The sequence below is a fragment of the Rhinatrema bivittatum genome, chromosome 1 (assembly GCF_901001135.1).
Source record: "Rhinatrema bivittatum chromosome 1, aRhiBiv1.1, whole genome shotgun sequence".
Classification (NCBI taxonomy): Eukaryota; Metazoa; Chordata; class Amphibia; order Gymnophiona; family Rhinatrematidae; genus Rhinatrema; species Rhinatrema bivittatum.
In genome coordinates this window covers 748,726,786-748,749,068 of record NC_042615.1, presented here as the reverse complement: position 1 = coordinate 748,749,068, position 22,283 = coordinate 748,726,786, and the positions used below count along the sequence as shown (strand labels likewise).

Here is a 22,283-nt window from a genome sequence, read left to right as displayed (position 1 = left end):
CAACAGAGCCATCTTTAAGCAGATGCAAGACTATGCTGACACGTTACCAGACCAATACCAACCACAGCTTCAAGCCCTTCTTCACAAGGGATTTGAGGCAGGGAAGCACGAGATTAGGACTGCCTATGACATATTCGATGCTTCCACGAAGGTTTCAGCCACAGCCATCTCAGCCAGACGTTGGGCTTGGTTAAAGTCATCCAACCTTCGCCCAGAAGTCCAAGATCGTCTTGCTGATTTGCCCTGCTTAGGCGACAATTTGTTTGGAGAACAAATTCAACAGATTGTGGCGGAGTTAAAAGACCACCATGAGACGTTAAAACAACTCTCATCTGTCCCACCTGAGGTGACCTCCAAGCAACCGCAAAAGAAGGACTCTAAGAAGTCATTCTTTCGACCACGTCGCTACTACCCTCCGTCAACTAGGGCTCGTCCTGCACGGTCCTCTAACAGGCCTCAGCCTCGTCAGCCGAGAAAGCAAAGACCTACTGTAGCCCCACCTCCTGGGCCTACGGCGGGCCTTTGACTTCCCTGTATTGAGCACATGCCATCTCCCTCTTCCACACATCCCTGTGGGGGGTCGACTGTTCCACTTCTTACACCGTTGGAAACAGATCACCTCAGATCAGTGGGTGCTAGCAATTATCGCACAGGGTTACCACCTCAACTTCATAACACTTCCGCCAGACTCCCCGCCCCTTCAGGCATGGAGTCTAACCAGCCATTTCACTCAATTACATCAAGAAGTATCCCTTCTTCTACAATCAAATGCTATAGAACCCGTCCCTCCTTGTCAACAAGGGAAAGGATTGTATTCCAGATACTTCCTAATACCAAAGAAATCAGGGGGGCTACGTCCAATTCTGGACCTTCGGGCCCTCAACAAGTATCTGCAAAAAGAAAAGTTCAAGATGGTAACCCTGGGCGCCTTGCTCCCTCTGTTGCAAAAGGGGGATTGGCTGTGCTCTCTCGACCTCAAGGACGCTTATACCCACATTGCGATCACACAATCCCATCGCAAATATCTGCGGTTTCTTGTAGGCCACGACCATTATCAATACCGTGTCCTACCTTTCGGTCTGGCTTCTGCCCCACGAGTCTTTACCAAATGTCTCGTAGTGGTAGCAGCATTCCTAAGGAAGGAAGGTGTCCACGTCTACCCCTACCTGGACGATTGGCTAATCAGGGCCTCCACCCAACACATAGCTCAATCCTCCCTAAAATTGACAATTCAAACACTCCTTTCCTTAGGGTTTCTTGTCAATTACGACAAATCTTGCTTAGTCCCGTCTCAAACCTTATCCTTCATTGGAGCAGACTTGGACACCTTACAGGCAAAGGCTTACCTTCCTCTTCAGAGGGTCCACACCCTAATATCCCTGGCTCGCCAGCTCCAGTCTCAAAACACTGCCACGGCTCGCCAGTTCCTCATTCTCCTAGGACACATGGCATCCTCGGTTCAAGTCACTCCCATGACCCGACTAGCCATGAGAGTAACACAATGGACTCTACGACACCAATGGATTCAAGCTTTTCAGCCTCTGTCCTCCATAGTCACAGTCACACAGGCCCTGCGCCTATCCTTAACCTGGTGGACAACTCAGGTCAACCTCCTTCAGGGCTTACCTTTTCTTCCACCGGATCCGCAGGTAATCCTAACCACCGACGCTTCTCACATCGGTTGGGGAGCCCATGTGGACGAATTACAAACCCAAGGGTTATGGTCCAAAGAGGAAGCCGAACACCAGATAAATTTCCTGGAACTTCGCGCAATCCGCTATGCGCTCCGAACTTTCAAAGATCATCTATTCCATCAGATAATCTTAATCCAGACGGACAACCAAGTGGCCATGTGGTACATAAACAAGCAGGGAGGCACAGGCTCCTTCCTTCTGTGTCAGGAAGCTGCGCAGATTTGGGCGGAAGCCCTCTCCCACTCTATGTACCTCAGGGCCACTTACCTGCCGGGAGTAGACAATGTATTGGCAGACCAGCTGAGCCGTGTCTTCAAGCCACACGAGTGGTCTCTCGATCCTCTGTTAGTGACCTCTCTGTTTCACAAGTGGGGTTTTCCCCGCATAGACCTCTTTGCGTCCCCTCAGAACCACAAAGTGGACGATTACTGCTCTCTCATTCGGAGCCAACACTTTCAGCCGAGAGATGCCTTCTCCCTCAAGTGGACGACAGGTCTGCTTTATGCATTCCCTCCACTTCCTCTTCTGTCAAGGACTCTCGTGAAGCTACGCCAGGACGGAGGAACCATGATCCTGATAGCACCCCACTGGCCACGCCAAGTGTGGTTTCCCATACTCCAGGATCTCTCCATCCGCAGGCACATCCCTCTGGGAACGGATCCGCATCTGCTCACTCAAAACGACGGATGCCTCCTCCATCCCAACCTCCAAGCCTTGTCCCTGACGGCATGGATGTTGAAAGGTTAGTCCTTCAGCCTTTTATCCTTTCGGATTCGGTTTCTCGTGTCCTGATAGCTTCACGAAAGCCCTCTACCAGAAGATCCTATTCCTATAAATGGAAAAGGTACACATCATGGTGCACTTCTCAGTCCCTTGATCCCCTTTCCTGTCTAATCTCTAAGTTCTTGGACTATTTATGGCACCTATCAGAATCCGGTCTAAAGACCTCTTCCATTAGGATGCATGTCAGTGCGGTAGCTGCCTTCCATAAAGGTGTACAGGGTGTCCCGATTTCAGTACAACCCCTTGTAACACGTTTTCTTAAAGGCTTGCTCCATCTGAAGCCACCCTTATGTCCTCCGGCCCCATCTTGGGACCTTAACCTGGTTCTTGGTCGTCTAATGAAACCTCCTTTCGAACCTCTGCACTCCTGTGAATTAAAGTATCTCACATTGAAAGTGTTATTCCTTTTGGCTATCACTTCAGCTCGCAGGGTTAGTGAATTGCAGGCCCTAGTTACCTATCCGCCTTACACTAAGCTCCTGCAGGACCGGGCGGTACTCCGCACTCACCCTAAATTTTTACCTAAGGTAGTTTCTGAGTTTCATATTAATCAATCCATCATACTACCTATCTTTTTTCCCAGGCCCCACTCCAACTCCGGGGAACAGACTCTGCATACCCTAGACTGCAAACGAGCTCTAGCTTTTTATCTAGACCGTACAGTTGCTCACAGGAAGAGCACTCAATTATTTGTCTCTTTCCATCCTAACAAGTTAGGACATTCTGTGGGTAAGCAGGCTCTTTCCTCCTGGTTGGCGGACTGCATTTCTTTTTGCTATCAGCAAGCTGGCATTCCTTTTCAAGACCGTGTGAAAGCACACTCTGTGAGGGCCATGGCGACGTCAGTGGCACACCTTCGATCGGTGCCGCTTCCTGACATCTGCAAAGCTGCAACCTGGAGTTCTCTCCATACCTTTGCAGCCCACTATTGTTTGGACAAAGCTGGAAGACAGGACTCCATCTTCGGCCAATCTGTCTTGCGTAACCTTTTTCCAACGTGATGTACCAACACCCTTCCACCTTCCCGGTAGGGTGCGGATGCCCTTTACCAAATTCCACCCCAATTCTTGTGCCTGTTGCACGTCATTGGGTGCATTTGGTGCAAGTCAGGACATCCTCAGCTCGGTACTCACCCATTTGTGAGGACAACCATCCTGCTTGTTCTGTGAGAAAGCAAATGTTGCTTACCTGATGTAACAGGTGTTCTCACAGGACAGCAGGATGTTAGTCCTCACGAAACCCGCCCGCCACCCCGCGGTGTTGGGTTTGTTTTGTTTTTACTTTTTAGGCACTGCCTGTAGCTTTGAAAATCAGACTGAAGGGAGACCCCTGCTGGCTGCAGGGTCAGTGCCTTGCTGGGCATGCCCAGTAGGGGCCAGTCAAAGTTCTGTTTAAACTTTGACAGAAGTTTTCCGTGGTGGGCTCCATCCTCGATGTCACCCATTTGTGAGGACTAACATCCTGCTGTCCTGTGAGAACACCTGTTACATCAGGTAAGCAACATTTGCTATTTTGTATTTCTTGCAGATTATTTGTCTCATGTTGTTCACACCACTTTACTGCTGATTTGGACTCTCACATATGAACTAAACCTATATCTTTTATCCCTGAGGCAGATATAGTTGCCAAAATATGGTCATGTCAGATTTTAATTATTTTCTTAAGGTGTACTTGCCTTTTATGTGATTTTATAGTTCCTTACTTTTTCCTATATTTTTTCTTGTAATAAAGATTTGGTTTGTTACCCCAAATATAATTGCAGTTAAACATTTGGTTTATATTTGTAGATTCAACTCTGCTACTTCTGTAGATGGCTCCAGAGTATCAGTGCCAACCTGTAGCACAGCATACTGGCCTTCCTCCTCCTCCAAAGGAAGATCCCCAGCAGGACTTTTATCCTCTATTTCCATGATAAAAGGGGAAGTGGCCTTACAGAGGGAGGGGAGGCAACAAAAAGGAGTAGATGCTATGGGCCAACTGGTGGCTCTGTCTGTCGTGGGGCCCAGGCATAAAGAAGAGGCCTGGGTCTGGCTTCTATGAGGGAAAGTAGCTGAGGGCCAGTTGGTGGTGGTGCCAGGCAGCAGCTGCAGCTACAGAAGGGGCCTGATCCTACTCATCCTCCTCTTCTGAGGAGCTGTGGATATGCGTAAAAAGAGAAAGGTGTGTGGGTTAAGTGTGTAGTTGGTGTGAAAGGTGGTTTATGAATAAAAGATGTGAGTTTGTGGTCAAAGTGTAGGGGAGGTTTTGTGTCAAGTGGATGGGAAGAAAGCAATGATGTTGGGTTGCAAGGTTGTATCTATATAGTACAAGAAATTGATGCTTGGATAAGGCAGGCAAGAACAACATGGTCACAGCATAATGGGAGCCCCAAGTTGCATGGCCCCATGAAAGGCCAATTTTGGGAAGCTGATTCTGGTTCTTTTGTATCTGTGGAGATGATCAAGTAGCTTGGTGACATGAGCTTATAGGAGTAGGAGAAAAGTGTTAAAATGGTGAAAGTGCTGAGTGTCCCTGTAGACAGCAAGACTAAGCAGTGAGTTAGACAGTGGCTAGTTTGAGCTCTGCCTCTCTGAAAGCCTATTAATTACCCTGCCTTTGTGTATTTGCCTCCATTGCTATTAATGCAAGCCTATCGGTATAGTGCTAATTAGGGATGTGAATCGTGTGATTGATCGTCTTAACGATCGATTTTGGCTGAGGAGGGAGGGGGGGGGAATCTGATCGTCTTAGTTTTTTAGGTTAAAAAATTGTTTTATCGGGGGAGGGGGAGGGCGGGAAAACCGGCACACCAAAACAACCCTAAAACCCACCCCGACCCTTTAAAATAAATCCTCCACCCTCCCGAACCCCCCCAAAATGTTTTAAATTATCTGCGGTCCAGTGGGGGGGGGGTCCCGGCGCGATCTCCCGCTCTCTGGCCATGGCTGCGTTAAGAGAAATGGCGCAGGTGGCCCTTTGCCCTTACCATATGACAGGGCAAAGGTAGCGCCGACGCCATTTTGGTTCCTGTGACCCGACATCTCGAGTGCAGGAGATCGTTCCTGGACCCCCGCTGGACCCCCAGGGACTTTTGGCCAGCTTGAGGGGGGCCTCCTGACCCCCACAAGACTTGCCAAAAGTCCAGCGGGGGTCCGGGAGCGACCTTCTGCACTCGGGCCGTATTGCCAATATTCAAAATAGTGCCGGCGCTACCTTTGCCCTCACTATGTCGACATAGTGAGGGCAAAGGTAGCGCCGGCGCCATTTTGCCCTCACTATGTCGACATAGTGAGGGCAAAGGTAGCGCCGGCGCCATTTTGCCCTCACTATGTCGACATAGTGAGGGCAAAGGTAGCGCCGGCACTATTTTGAATATTGGCAATACGGCCCGAGTGCAGAAGGTCGCTCCCGGACCCCCACTGGACTTTTGGCAAGTCTTGTGGGGGTCAGGAGGCCCCCCTCAAGCTGGCCAAAAGTCCCTGGGGGTCCAGCGGGGGTCCGGGAGCGATCTCCTGCACTCGAGACGTCAGGTCACAGGAACCAAAATGGCGCCGGCGCTACCTTTGCCCTGTCATATGGTAAGGGCAAAGGGCCACCTGCGCCATTTCTCTTAACGCAGCCATGACCCGAGAGTGAGAGATCGCGCCGGGACCCCCCCCCCCCCACTGGACCCCAGGTAATTTAAAACATTTTGGGGGGGTTCGGGAGGGTGGGGGATTTCTTTTAAAGGGTCGGGGTGGGTTTTAGGGTTGTTTTGGTGTGCCAGTTTTCCCGCCCTCCCCCCTCCCCCGATTTACGATTTTTGATGATAAATCAGAGGAATTGTTATTGTATCGCGGCTCTAATGATTTTTGACGATTTAAAATATATCTGACGATTGTTTTAAATCATCAAAAAACGATTCACATCCCTAGTGCTAATCCCCTAATGACTGGAGAGAAAGTTAGAGATTCTGTCTTGGGTAGAGGTGGAACACCTTAATGGGCAACAGTGGCTCTGTGATCCGAGCTCCACATAGGTACACAATGGGGAAACCTCCTAAATATGATTTGGATGTTCTCACCTCTGGCTCGCTTCTGTTTGTCATGCAGCTATTGCAGCCAGATCCCCTCAAGGTGCTGGAGCTCCTTGGCCTCCTTCAGGTTCTCTATTTAGATAGAAAGATATGAAATTGGATCAGTTATGGAGCATAAGAGTTATCAACTACTGCTCATTTTTTTTGCAGCCACCTAAACTTATACTCCCATAGCTGTGGAACTTTCCTGGCCTTTTAGGCATCTATGGATGCTGTGTGCTCCTCTTCTGCTTTTAGGAACTTATTTAGCATTTGTGAATAAAGCTCTTCTCTTGGGAACACATTCCATATAGCTACCACCCTTTCATTTGATGTTGTAGATGTTAGCATATGTTGCCCCTGTATTTTCTCCATCTGTACTGCTCTTTCTGCTCTGGAAGTCTCCTTGCTGTCTGGCAGAGTGAGACCATATGCCAGAAAGGCACTTATCCCTCATTACCTTTTTCCCTACCTTCTCCATACTGTAACAGATTCAATGGAAAAGCCTCCAAGTTGGTCACTTAGGGGGAGATTTAGCAAGCTGCAATAGGGCCAAAACGCGCATTAAACAGAGTTTACCACACGATATAGCACAATGTTCACGATATCATGCAGTGTTTTTGCATAAAATACAACCCTATTCCAATTAAAATCACATAATGCATGCAAATCAGCTAATACATAGTACATCCTTTGTAAATAAAATAATGTGGCTAACATACATTTTGCAGCCACGCTATTTTATTTGCACCTTTTCAGTTTTTGTTATTCTAGCCTGGGAGCAATAGGACCCTAACGCAGGTCTCAATGCTCCCATGCTAGAATTAAATGGTCAAGTGGCCCAACATGACCCCCCTCCAAAAAAAAAAGAATTGTTAAAAAATTACAGATACCATCAAGACTCATCAACTTAGAGCCATGGCTGCATCAATGGTTCATCTATGAGCAGTATTTCTTGAAGAGATCTGCAAAACTGTAACTTGGTTGTTGGTACACACCTTTATGTTCCATTACCGTCTGGACAGTCATTCAAAGAGTGACAGTAAATTTGGATAAGCAATTTTGCCCAGCCTGTTCATCTAGTTTTCTGCTCTCCACTACTCTCTATAGTAGTAAATGCTCCACTGCAACCCTCTGCATGGGAGTCCCGACACATCATAGCTAATTCAGCCCTGCTTGTTGATGGAGAAAACAAGTTTGCTTACCATAAACGGTATTCTCCATAGACCTCAGGATGAATTAGCCATGTTAAATACACTCCTGTCTCCCTGGAGAATTGACTACCTAGATAGAATTAGCTCTAAAATCATCTGAGGTGCTCACGAGGCAACATCTGTGCAGGAATTTCCACATATACTCAGTAGAGCAAAACCTCTTTCAGGCCGATGCAATATCCTGCGCTGGCCACAAGGTATTGCATCGGCCAGCGCATGGTATTACAAAACTTCTTTCAGGCTGATGCAAAACTAGAGTTAGCATGTCCAAAACACACGTCCAAACGAGCGCGTAGCTAATAGCGCTTATCACATGTAAATTCATGTTGATGAGGCTATTAGCTATTTCCCAGTGATGCAAAAAAAAAAAAAAATTGTGCACCTGACGCTCACATTTTTACCCTAAAAAATTTACGCCTGCCCTGGAGTAGGCGTTAATTCCTACAACTTAATATTGTGGCAATATTAAGTCAGAGGAACCAAAAAAGGAGAACCTTAAAAAAAAAAAAAAAGTGTGTTGGCAGTCAGGTTAGGAAAAGGGACGCTCAATTAACGAACATCCATTTTCCTAACCTGTGGCTGTGCACAGGTTAGGAAAAGGGACGCTCGTAAAATTGAGCATCTGTTTTCCTAACCCCGCTGACAGCCACCTCTCCTGGGCGCCCGATTCCGAGAAGGTGTTAGAGATGCAAAATTTTCCCTAGCACCTCCTTTTTACCATGGCAGCTGACTTAAATATTAAATCGGGCACCCGGGAGAGGTAGATCGACACACATTAAGAGAATGGCTGCTCAATCATGAGCACCTGTTAACGCACGCCGATATTGCATCAGCCTGTTTGAGCTTAGAGAAAAGGATCTATTTCATGCCCCTGGATGATGTCACCAGTATGTTATGGCTAATTCATCCTGCTTTCTATAGTGAACACTATTTACAGTAAGCAAAGTTTCTGTTCCTTGTTGCCCACGATGCATTTCTCCTTTTTCAATTTTGTCTTACAATCCCACCTCTACCCATCCTTCTTAAACCATGTATGTTGTATGTCAACTTCCCTTCTTATGTGGTTTAGGTGACAGGGAGTATCACAAGAAATGACATGATTTTGTCCTGATTACAATACACAGCTTTCTTCGCATGCATGACACTGCTTGTAATGAACATGTCTCTCCTCATCTTAACTGCCTTGTGTATTAAAATGTTATGTTCTATTTTTAATATTTTTTATATCTTTGCCCAATTATGTTGGTATAATCTTCTCATTAAGTGTGATTACAGACAGATGACAGTTCCTGTTTAATCCAGTCTAAAGGGAATTACAAATAACTTGCTTTTGTCTATTCTGTGTCTTTGACTAGACTATCAGAATGGCCGCAGTGTTTCCCTTAATTCCTAATATAGTTTATTTTGTTTTGAGGCAGACAGACTAAGGCCTCCTCTTGAAGTACGACTTGACTCTTTGAACTGCACAGCTTTCAGTGTCCAATGGAGAATGGCAAAACAGCATGCTGGTACTATCACAGGATATACTGTAAGTCGACAGCTGTTTGTTCACCAACTTACACATTTAACATTATTCTGTTACATCTTACAGTATAAAAAGTAAAAGGACAGTTGAAACATAGGAGCAAACACAGAAGGAAAATGGGAATATTTAAAAAGAGCTTTCAAAATTGCTAAGTAGTGTATATACCAATGGGAAACAAAAACAAAGATTAGAGTCCAATGTGGATTGGTCAAGTAAAAGCTATCTGAAAAAGTAAGATCATCAAATAATAAAAGGGGAAAAGGGCAGAGGAAGCCTTGTGTTGCAGATGGCCCCAAACTATCACATTGTTAAGCATACTGTAGGACTATGTGGGAGTACTGAGAGGAGAGGATCACCTTGCTGGTGACTGAAAAGAATCAGTAAATAGTACTGCTTGGGGAGATTTTTTAAAAGTATCAGGGAGAAGTAAACTATTGGGGTATATTATTTAGTGTGTTTGTGTGTGTGTATTGAATAGCTAGTCAGAGGGCAGGCAAAAACCAGGGGTTTGTGTGTTTTGTATTAAACAGCTAGTCAGAAAGACAGGCAAAAATAGAAGTTTGTGTGCTTTTTATTAAATAGATAGAAAGGCAGGCAAAAAACCAAAGTTTGTGTTTTTGTATTAAATAGGTTGTCAGAAAGGCAGGCAAAAAACAGGAGTTTGTATGTTTTGTATTAAATAGGTAGTCAGAAAGGCAAGCAAAAAAACAGAAGTTTGTGTGTTTGTATTAAGTAGGTAATCAGAAAGGCAGGCAAATAACAGAAGTTTGTATTTTCCAATCCACTCAACCCTTTAGTTTATAGGCAGGTGACTCTTTCACACTAAAAAAATAAAAACAAAAAATGAATCAGCCTTTTAACAAATTCAGAAATTCTGAAGACCTTCTCAAGAGTTTAATCATTCCCTTATAGGTCACTACCAGATATATAATGAATACACTAATAGAGGACCCTAATTGTACGCATTCCTACTCCCAAAGCAACCTAAAACCTAACTAGGAACTGAACAAATTTAAGATGAAGGCAGCAGTCCAGCAGCAAGAGCAGGGTCTCCCAGTCTTTTGCATTGAGTGTCAAATGTATGATATTTTACCCGCTGGTAAGAAATTGTACATGTGCATGCGATGCAAAGAGCTCCTGTCTCAGAGAACAAGTCCGATCTCTGGAGGCTAGAGTGGTAGACAGAGAGGTATATAGATGAGACCTTCAGGGACTTAGTAGCCAAGTCCCAACTCCTGTCTGGCAGCCTGGTGCTGCCTTGGAGGAAAAAGGTTTCATGATCGGAGAGCATCAACCTGGTGCAGCAGAAAATGATCCTGTAGCAAGGAACTGCTCTCCAGGTGGTGCATTGTCCTCTCGCATCAAGGTTGTGTCTCAGGGCTACTGACCAGGAGGGAAGGGTTAGGTCAGCTGTCATAGTTCATAATTTGATTATTAGGAATATAGACAGCTGGGTGGCTGGTGGGCATGTGAAGATGGCAGATATCATGCGTCACCTAGATATGATTTTAGACATTGCTGGGGAAGAGCTGGCTGTCGTGGTATATGTGGGCACCAACGAAATAGGAAAATTTTGGAGGGAGGTCTAGAAGCCAATTAGGGGTTGGAAACAAATTAGCAAATAGGAGTCAGTGGTCTCACACCTCTGCAGCAGGGCTGGAATTTTCAGTTATGCACTGAAAATAAATACAAAATAGGCCTCCAGGTAACCCCTACAGCCCAGAGCCCTTGGGTCTTGGCCCCACCCACACCCCCTTCCTCCTTGGTATGCCACTACCTGCCAGCATCTATGAAAGAAAAAAAGCATATTTAAAAAAAAAGGAAGGCAGTTGCAAATGAAGAAAATAGGAAAGAACATAGTTAACATAATAGAAACATAGAAACATAGAAATGACGGCAGAAGAAGACCAAACGGCCCATCCAGTCTGCCCAGCAAGCTACGCAGTTTATCCATTTTTTTTTTTTTATCTTCCCCCCACCTCTTTTTTTTCTCCCCCTCCCCCGTCACTATTGGCTTCCAGCACCCTCCGGCCCCAATTCCCTTCCACCCCTCCACCAATGCAGAGAGCAGTGCCGTATCCGCATCCCAATGAACATCCAGTTCAATCAGGGGTAGCAACTGCCACAATAAACGGCAACACCCCTGCCCCATACTCTTACCCACCTCTGTTTTGCTTGTTTGTTTTTTGTTTTTTTGTTTTTGTTTTTTTGTTTTTTGTTTTTTTGGAGATGGCAGCCCTCCAACCTTCCGCTCCGTGAAGGTGGAACACAAACCACTGGCATCCCGCTCCGTGAATGCCTCTGTGGCTACTGCCGCTCCGTGCAGTATTTTGCTGCCTGAAGGTGGAACAACTACTTGCCACTGGCATCCCGCTCAGTGAATGCCTCTGTGGCTACTGCCGCTCCGTGCAGTGTTTTACCACCTCCTCTATATTTATGCCCACTAGACTTGATGGATCCACAGTGTTTATCCCACGCCCCTTTGAAGTCTTTCACAGTTTTAGACTTCACCACTTCCTCCGGAAGGGCATTCCAGGCATCCACCACCCTTTCCGTGAAGAAATACTTCCTGACATTGGTTCTTAGTCTTCCTCCCCGGAGCCTCAGCTCGTGACCTCTGGTTCTGCTGATTTTTTTCCGTCTGAAAAGGTTTGTCGTTGTCTTTGGATCATTAAAGTTTTTCAAGTATCTGAAAGTCTGAATCATATCACCCCTGCTCCTCCTTTCCTCCAGGGTGTACATATTTAGATTCTTCAATCTCTCCTCGTACGTCATCCGATGAAGATCCTCCACCTTCTTGGTTGCCCTTCTCTGTACCGCTTCCATCTTGTCTTTGTTTCTTTGTAGATACGGTCTCCAGAACTGAACACAGTACTCCAGGTGAGGCCTCACCAAGGACCTGTACAAGGGAATAATCACTTCCCTTTTCTTACTTGATATTCCTCTCTCTATGCAGCCCAGCATTCTTCTGGCTTTTGCTATCGCCTTGTCACATTGTTTCGCAGACTTCATATCATTAGACACTATCACCCCAAGGTCCCTCTCCTGCTCCGTGCACATCAGCCTTTCCCCCCCCATCGAATACAGTTCATTTGGATTTCCACTCCCCATATGCAATGTAATGTTTTACGTTTAACAGCAAGTTAAATGTAGATGATTAGGGGGTAAAAGGGGGCACTCCTGGAGAACAAGGCCATAACAAAAAAATTAAATGAATTCTTTGCTTCAGTCTTTACTGAAGAGGATGTTGGGGAGAGTGATTCAGAGGAAATGAAGCAAATAACTGTGAAACCTGAAGAGGTAATTGAGCAACTGAGCAAACTAAAGGGTAACAAATCACCCATACCTGATAGTATTCATCACAGAGTTCTGAAAGAACTGAAATCTGAAATTGCAGAGCAGTTACTAGTAATGTGTAACTGATCATTAAAATTTGCTACAGTGCTTGAAGCCTACAGGGTGACCAATGTAGCGCCATGATTTAAAAAGGGCTCCAGGGGTGAATCAGGAAACTATAGACTGATAAGCCTGGCATTGGTGCCAGACAATATGATAGAAGCTATTCTTAAGAACAGAATTAATGGCCATATGGATAAGCAGCTTAATGGGGATGAGTCAATATGGATTTAGCAAAGGGATGTCTTTCTTTCCTGGTCTGTTAGAATTTAATGAAAGTGTAAATAAACATGGATAAGAATGAGCCCATCAGTCTATTTTAAGCCAGTCGCTCTTCTCTGGATTTACAGAGCGCATCTGACAAAATCCCTCAAAAAAAAAAAAAGTTATGGGAAAGGAGGTAGAGTATATTAACATGTAATTCGCCCCGAACTTTGGAGGGTATGGGATATAAGTAATTTTAAATAAATAAAATAAATAGTGTCCCACTATGGATTGTTATCTGGTTAAAAGACAGGAAACAGAGTTGGTCTAAATAGCCACTTTTCCCAATGGAGAAAAATAGAGTGCCCCAGGGATCTGTATTAGGACCAGTGCTGTTTACCATTTTCATACATGATCCGGAAAAGGGAGCTACAAATGAGCTGATCAAATTTTCACACACAAAGTTGTTCAAAGCAGTGAAAACATGGACAACTGCAGGAGTTTGGCACCTAAATGGCAGATGAAATTTAATGTGCCCAAGTGCAAAGTGATGCATATAGAGAGAAAAATCTTAACTGTTTGTACACAATGCCGGTTTTTATCTTAGGAGTTACAACTCAGCAAAAGGATCTTGGAGTTCTTGTGAAAACATCAAAATCATCGGTTCAGTGTTCAGCAGCAGCAGCAGAAATGCAAATAGAATTCTAGGAGTAATTTGAAAAGGAATAAAAATCAAAACAGAGAATATTATAATTCCTTTCCATCGATCCGTGGTGCTAATGCTCCTGAAGTATTGTGTACAGTTCAGGTTGCTGCATCTCAAGAAAAATATGGCAGTGGTAGAAAATGTGCAGAGAAGGACAACAAAAATGATAAAGGGGATTGGTCATCTCCCTTATAAGGAAAGTCTTAACAGGTTAGAGGGTCTTCAACTTAAAAAAGAGATGACTGAAGGAATATGGTGGACGTTTTCAAACTCATGAGCAGTATAGATAGAACAAGTTAATAAAGAACAGTTATCTATTGTATCAAACAATACCAGGGCTAGAGGACATTGCATGAAACTAACAAGTAGCACATCTAAATAAAATTTTACAAATATTTTTTTCAGTCACTGAACAATTAAGCTATGGAATTTGTTACCAGAGAATGTGGTCAAGGCTAGTAGTATAGCTGACTTTAAAAAAAAAAAGGTCTGGACAAGTTTTTTAGAGGACAGGTCCTATATACAGTTATTAGCTATTTTAGCCTAAAGTTCTTCATTCAAAAATTGGAAGAAGGATCCAACAGAAGAAAATAGGATAATGTATAAACGTTGGCAAGTTAAATGTAAGACATTGATAAGACAGGCTAAGAGAGAATTTGAAAAGAAGTTGGCCGTAGAGGCAACAACTCACAGTAAAAACTTTTAAAAATATATCTGAAGCAGAAAGCCTGTGAGGGAGTCAGTTGGACCGTTAGATGATCGAGGGGTTAAAGGGGCACTTAGACAAGATAAGGCCATCACGGAAAGATTAAATGATTTCTTTGCTTCGGTGTTTACTGAAGAGGATGTTGGGGAGGTACCCATACTGGAGAAGGTTTTCATGGGTAATGAGTCAGATGGACTAAATCAAATCACGGTGAACCTAGAAGATGTGGTAGACCTGATTGACAAACCAAAGAGTAGTAAATCACATGGACCGGATGGTATACACCCCAGAGTTCTGAAGGAACTAAAACATGAAATTTCAGACCTATTAGTAAAAATTTGTAACCTATCATTAAAATCATCCATTGTACCTGAAGACTGGAGGATAGCTAATGTAACCCCAATATTTAAAAAGGGCGATCCGGGAAACTACAGACCGTTTAGCCTGACTTCAGTGCCAGGAAAAATAGTGGAAAGTGTTCTAACATCAAAATCACAGAACACATAGAAAGATGTGGTTTAATGGAACAAAGTCAGCATGGCTTTACCCAAGGCAAGTTTTGCCTCACAAATCTGCTTCACTTTTTTGAAGGAGTTAATAAACATGTGGATAAAGGTGAACCGGTAGATGTAGTATACTTGGATTTTCAGAAGGCGTTTAACAAAGTTCCTCATGAGAGGCTTCTAGGAAAAGTAAAAAGTCATGGGATAAGTGGCGATGTCCTTTCGTGGATTGCAAACTGGCTAAAAGACAGGAAACAGAGAGCAGGATTAAATGGACAATTTTCTCAGTGGAAGGGAGTGGGCAGTGGAGTGCCTCAGGGATCTGTATTGGGACCCTTACTTTTCAAATTATTTATAAATGTTCTGGAAAGAAATACGACGAGTGAGATAATCAGATTTGCAGATGATACAAAATTGTTCAGAGTAGTTAAATCACAAGCAGATTGTGATAAATTGCAGGAAGACCTGGTGAGACTGGAAAATTGGACATCAAAATGGCAGATGAAATTTAATGTGCATAAATGCAAGGTGATGCATATAGGGAAAAATAACCCATGCTATAGTTACACAATGTTAGGTTCCATATTAGGTGCTACAACCCAAGAAAGAGATCTAGGCATCATAGTGGATAACACATTGAAATCTTCGGTTCAGTGTGCTGCAGCAGTCAAAAAAGCAAACAGAATGTTGGGAATTATTAGAAAGGGAATGGTGAATAAAACGGAAAATGTCATAATGCCTATGTCTTGCTCCATGGTGAGACTGCATCTTGAATACTGTGTACAATTCTGGTCGCCGCATCTCAAAAAAGATATAATTGAGATGGAGAAGGTACAGAGAAGGGCTACCAAAATGATAAGGGGAATGGAACAGCTCCCCTATGAGGAAAGACTAAAGAGGTTAGGGCTTTTCAGCTTGGAGAAGAGACGGCTGAGGAGGGATATGATAGAGGTGTTTAAAATCATGAGATGTCTAGAACGGGTAGATGTGAATCGGTTATTTATTCTTTCGGATAATAGAAAGACTAGGGGGCACTCCATGAAGTTAGCATGTGGCACATTTAAAACTAGTCGGAGAAAGTTCTTTTTTACTCAACGCACAATTAAACTCTGGAATTTGTTGCCAGAGGATGTGGTTAGTGCAGCTGGTATAGCTGTGTTTAAAAAAGGATTGGATAAGTTCTTGGAGGAGAAGTCCATTACCTGCTATTAATTAATTTGACTTAGAAAATAACCACTGCTATTACTAGCAACGGTAACATGGAATAGACTTAGTTTTTGGATACTTGCCAGGTTCTTATGGCCCGGATTGGCCACTGTTGGAAACAGGATGCTGGGCTTGATGGACCCTTGGTCTGACCCAGTATGGCATGTTCTCATGTTCTTATGTTCTAACTTAGGTGTCTCTGCTTCATGCTGCTGGGAGTGAGCAGTAAGAGAATGGACTTCCTATTATTTATTTATTTGATTTATTTTCAGCTTTTTGCCATTTCAAAGCAGATTACATTCAGGTACTTTAGGTATTTCCCTGTACCCAGAGGACCGCTGCGCTCTTCTAGGTGAACCAGACTGGCCACTATTGGAGTCAGGAGACTGGGCTCCATGGATCATTGGTCTGCTTCAGGATGGCATTTCTTATGTTCTTCTGTTCTTAACTGGCATGGAAAAATCCATCCTATGTGAGTTGTAACCAAGAGGTCATTTGGAATTGACAGCTGTTTGCAGATGATGTACTTGAAATGAGTTGGTAACCGTAGTGCAGTTAGGCAGGTGCTCACATTCAGGCTGGTTTGCCCTTTGAATAGGAAGACCAAGGACTGAGCTCCGAATGGGGATTAAAGTTATCTGCCATTTCTTTAGATTCAGAATGGGGTGATGCGGACTGGCATGGCAGCATTGCTGCTGGATAAATGGAGAACTTTGGTTTCCTGGGTTGTAATGCCAAGGACCTTTTGTAATGAATGTGCAAACAAAATGTAATTAGCTGATATTTTATCAAAATATATTCCACAGGAATTTTTGCCATGTTTTAAAAAATATTTTTTAAATTAAAATGCAATATATTCGAATTTTCTTCTTAAATTAATTGGCTTGAAATGCTTCCTTCAAGAATTCAGCACTAAACGTCCTTGGAAAAAGAAAATAACTTTCTCTGAAGGTTGAGCTCATATTCAGCCCCAGTCAGGGCTCATGGTTTTTCCTGAACCAGTGAAGGAGTTCTACAAATTACATTAAAGGAGAACAGGATGTATTCCACCCACATTAAAATGCAACATTTCTGAGAAAATTGCTTTTTAATTAAATAGTCATTTTTGCCTTTTTAAAACTGAGTAACATTTTAGATTTTAGTGCATGCCATTTGTGGGAAAACTTTTAGCCTCTCCAGCTTTTTTGAGTCAACTTAGCTGAAGTTATCCTTTTTGTTTGACTTGGCAAGGAAAGGTAAGATATTCTAAATTGTTCTTTTTCTAGGTGCTTGACACTGAGATGGAAAATGACAAACCCACAAGGTTGCTTTCATATGATGTTCCTCTCAAATTAGACAACCTTGAAATGGTAAGTGGTTGATTTTATGCAGTATCTTTAAAACCTGTTTTATTCTACTACAACTACTTAACATTTCTATATCACTACTAGGCATATATAGTGCTGTACAGAAACCCATAAGGCACAGTCCCTTCTTTGTGGAACTTACCATCTAGTTGAGACACACAGACAAGACACATTTGTAATTATAACTATTACAATAAACATGTTTAAAGTGAGAAGGCTAAGATATGGAGGAGGCAGAGCTGTTGGATTTAAAACAAATCTAAAAAAGGTTGGTATGGCCAGGGAGGATGCAAGATGTTATCATTCAGAAAGGCTGTTCCATGCATATGGATAAAGCTGGATAAAACAACACTTTAGGAAAGGATTAGATTCAGTGCTTCCTTCCCTTCTGGGCTCATTTCATTGCTGACTAACACCAAAAAGTTATGTGGTTGCCTCCCCTGGCTCGGTGCCCAATGCAGCTGCCCTTTATTCCCATTCCTAAGAACATAATAATTTGTCATACTAGGTCAGACTGAGGGTCCATCAAACCCAGTATCCTGTTTCCAAACGTGGCCAATTCAGGTCACAAGTACCTGGCAAGATCCCAAACAAATAGATCCCATGCTACTATCATCCAGTGATAAGTAGTGGCTATTTTTTAAGTCCACTTGATTAATAACAGTTTATTGACTTCTCCAGGAACTTCTTCAAATATTATTTAAACCCATCTACTCTAACTACAACATCCAGTAATGAATTCTGGAACTTACTTGTCTGTTGAGTGAAAAATAATTTTCTCCTGTTTGTTTTGAATGTGCTACTTACTAAGATCAAGGAGTGCTTTCTAGTCTTTGTATTTTTTGAAAGAATAAATAATCATTGTAAATTTACCCATTCTATTCCACTCATGATTTTTATAGACTCTATCATATCCTCCCCTTCTCTTAGCTTTCTCTTTTCCAAACTGAAAGCTCCAGACTCTTTAGCCTTTCCTTGTAGGGGAGCCGTTCCCTTCCCTTTGTCATTTTGGTCGCCCTTCTCTGTACCTTTTCCAATGCAATTATTCCTTTTTTGAGATATAGCGACCAGAACTGCACCCAGTACTAATGGTGCAGCTTCACAATGGAACAATACAGAAGCATTATGGCATTCACCGTTTTATTCTCCATTCCTTTCCAAAAAATTCCTAACATTCTGTTTGCTTTTTTGACTCTACCACATACTGAACCCAGAATCTCAAAGTATTGTCCACTATGATGCCCAGATCTTGTTTTTGAGCAGTAACGTCTAACATGGAACCTAACATCATGTAATTACAGTGTGGGTTACTTTTCCCCATGTGCATCACTTTGCACTTCTCCACATTTAATTTCATCTGCCATTTAGAAGCTCAGTCTTCCACTCACAAGGTTCTCCTGCAATTTTCCACAATCTGCTTGTGATTTAACAACTCAGAATAATTTTGTATTGTCTGCAAATTTGATTACTTTATTTGTTGTTCTGATTTCTACATCATTTATAAATATATTCAAAACCATTGGTCCAGTACAGATCCCAGAGGCATTCCGCTGTTTACCCCTCTCCACTGAAAAAGCTGACCATTTAGTCCTACTCTGTTTCCTATCTTTTGGGCAGTTTGCAGTCCAGAATAGGACATTGCCTCCTATCTTGTGACTTTTAAATTTTCTTAGAAAACTCTCATGGGGTACTTTGAAAGGCACTCTACATCCACTGGCTCACTGGCTCACCATTGTCCACATGTTTAGTGACTCCTTAAAAAAATGTAGCATATTGGTGAGGCAAGATTTTCCTTGTTTAAATCAATTCTGGCTGTGTCCCATTAAACTATATATTTCTATATGTTCTGTGATTTTGTTCTTTAGAATAGTTTCAATGATTTTTCCCAGCACTGGTCAGACTTACTGGTCTATAGTTTCCTGGATCACCCCTGGAGCCCTTTTTAAAGGTCAGGATTACATTGGCCACCCTCCAGTCTTCAGGCACAATGAATGATCCCAATGATAGATTGCAAATTACCAGTAACAGATCTGCAATTTCATTTTTTAGTTCTTTCAGAATTCTGGGGTGTATACCATCTGGTCCAGGCAATTTGTTACTCTTTAGTTTGTCAATCTTCCTTATTACATCTTCCAGCTTCACAGTGATTTATATCAGTTCTTCTGAATCATCACCACTGAATATAGTTTCCAGCACAGGTATCTCCCCAACATTCTCTTCAGTAAACACCGAAGCAAAGCATTCATTCTGCCTTTCCATCATGGTCTTATCTTCCCTAAGGCCTGGATTTTCTAAGTTCGCAGAACTTAGAAAATCCGGCGGTAACGGGGGATGGGGGTCGAAGCGGGCCTGCAAAAGCCGGCAGCGATAGCACCTGCACGGTATGATTGCTGCCGGCTTTCGCACCGAATAACATTGCCGCCCCATCTCCTCCTCTTCTGGGGCCAATTCTGCCCCAACTCTGCCCCATTTAGTGATCCTTGGTCATCTAATGGTCCAATCGATTTTCTCACAGGCTTCCTGCTTTGGATATATTTTTAAAAGGTTTTATTATGAGGTTTTGCCTCAATAGATCCCTTTTCCAATTTTTGAAAGAAATTATTTTGGCTAAAATAGCCTTTTTTTACCTGACCTTTTAACCATGCCAGCTGTCATTTGGCCTTCCTTCCACTTTTTTTAATGCATGAAATACATCTCAACTGGGCTTCTAGGATGGTACTTTTAAAAAATGACCATGCCTGATGTAAACTTTTAATTTTAGTAGCTGCACTTTTCAGTTTTTTCTAATTATTTTCCTCATGTTATTAGTCTTGCTTTTGAAAGTTTAATGCTAGAGCTGTAGATATTCTTAATGTCCTCCAAGTCATTTAGTCAAATTTGATCGCACTATGATCACTGTTGCAGAGTGACTTCACCACTGTTATCTCTCGCACCAAATCTTGCATTCCATTTAGAATTGGGTCTAAAATGGCTCCTCCTCTCATCAGTTCCCAGACCAACTGCTCCATGTAGCAGGCATTTATTTCATCTAGAAACTTTTCCCTCTATGTTACATTTACCCTGTCAATATTTTGGCAATTAAAATCTCCCATTATTACTGCTGCAAATTTATTAGTTTCCATAATCTCTGTTAGCATTTCATCATACATTTGTTCATTTTGGCCAGGCTCACAGTAATATACTCCCACCACTACACTCATCCCCATTACACATGGACTCTATGTCATCCCTAACATAAAGTGCCACCCCTCCACCAAGTTGATCCACCCTATCATTATGATATAATTTGTACCCTGTTAAAGCAGTGTGCCATTGGTTATCCTCCTTCCACCAGGTCTCTGAGATAGCCCTGCATATGGCACCTCAAGGCAAAGTATTCAGTCTGAAAATAGCAATGGAATAGAAGGACACAGATAAAAGTAATTTGCCCATTGAACAGCAGAGGGGCATGGGAGAGGAGAGGAGGGGAGGGGTGACTTGGAGCTGCAGAGTAAATGCATTTGTAGGTGAGAAGAAATTTGAACTGAATGCAGCAATAAATAAGGAGCCAATAGAAATGGGAGAACATGGTCTTAAGAATCCTGGAGGAATATAAAATGCACACTTGAATTTTGTATAGGCTGAAACAGGGAAAAATGGTTCAGATGATCTGGGTGTTAGGAACACCGGCTGCGGCGCCCCGCGACCGGGTGTCATGGCCGCCGGTCATGGCGGGCCGCGGCCAGAGTCGGGTCGGCGTTCACAAAAGTAGTTTACTCACCGGGAGCACTGGAGGCTCCCGCGGTGGAAGACGGACCTGCTTCAGTTTCTTCGCGGCGGCTGTCGCTGTCTCGCCCAGCTGCTTGGTTCTTGGCTGTCCGGCTCCTCCCCCTCAGCCCCTAGGGGTCGCACGTGCGGCTGCAGTAAAGATTTAAAGGAGCCATGACCGGATATTGTCATGGCTCCTCCTAGGACTCCGCCTCCTGGCTCCTGTATTTAAGGCAAGGTCTGACACTCAGACCTTGCCTTGGTATTGAGGCTCTGTGCTTGGTTCCTGTTTTGGTGTTCTGGATCCTCACCTTGCTCCGTTCCTGCTCTTCTCCTGGTTGGACTGATTCTCTGGCTCCTGACCCTCGGACTGGAGGTGGTGTAATCTGGTATCGACTTGGACTGGCTCTGGACCCTTCTCATTCTCTGCTCCTGGATCGGCTTCGGACCATTCTCCCGTCTGCTCCTGGACCGGCTTTCGACCCTCCTCTGGACTTCGACCCTTGGACTGGATTGGGACTATTCTTCTACTATACTCCCGGACTTCTCACGACCTGCTGGAGGCGCCAGCCGTCTGGAACCCACAACCTGCAGGAGGCGCCTGCATCCAGACCATCTTCATTCTTCAGGGAGTCGCCTAAGTCCCAGTGGCTGTGTCCCTACGGGCTCCTCCTGGGGGGATCACGAGCTTCCAGGGTGAAGTCATCCTCTCAACATCTTCAACAGGCCTCGCCATCTGACGGTAGAGACCGACGAGGGTTTACTTCCTTCTCGGCAGTGCAGACTCTACCTCAGAACAAGGGTCCACTTTCCGGTTCATAACACTGAGAGGAGTAAGTTACAGTAGTCTAAGTCTGAGTTGATGAGCAAGTAGATGTGGATTTTGGTAGTATGTTCAGAAGGGAAAGGATGGATTTGGATAAAGATATAGAAAAAGAAATGACATGCTTTAAGCAGAAGACATATGTTTCCTGTTCATGAAATGTCTGTTTCCTTTCTACATGGCTTTCATTATTTCAAGTCAGTCTTTCCATTCCTACTAATGCTAAAAAAAAAAAAATTAAAAAAATCAAACAACCTTGCATTTTTCCTTAGTCTGCCTCTGGTTTCTGTTGCAGTAATGTTCAACATATTCTGGCAGTTCAAGGTTCCTTGGAATCTTTTCTGACAAGAAAGGACAAATTTGTGCAGTTGGTACATAGTTTATTTGGGGTTTTTTT

The 22,283-nt window shown here is 43.5% G+C and overlaps 1 protein-coding gene across 1 annotated transcript in view; it reads left to right on the top strand.

The window, feature by feature from the left end:
• The window catches only part of EGFLAM (EGF like, fibronectin type III and laminin G domains), a 343,739-nt gene that overhangs the window by 63,076 nt on the left and 258,380 nt on the right, over positions 1 to 22,283 (top strand). The window contains exons 2-3 of the mRNA XM_029578471.1: positions 9,143 to 9,252; positions 17,236 to 17,319. Coding sequence (XP_029434331.1) covers positions 9,143 to 9,252; positions 17,236 to 17,319 — 194 coding nt within the window. The remainder of the gene's footprint in view (positions 1 to 9,142; positions 9,253 to 17,235; positions 17,320 to 22,283) is intronic.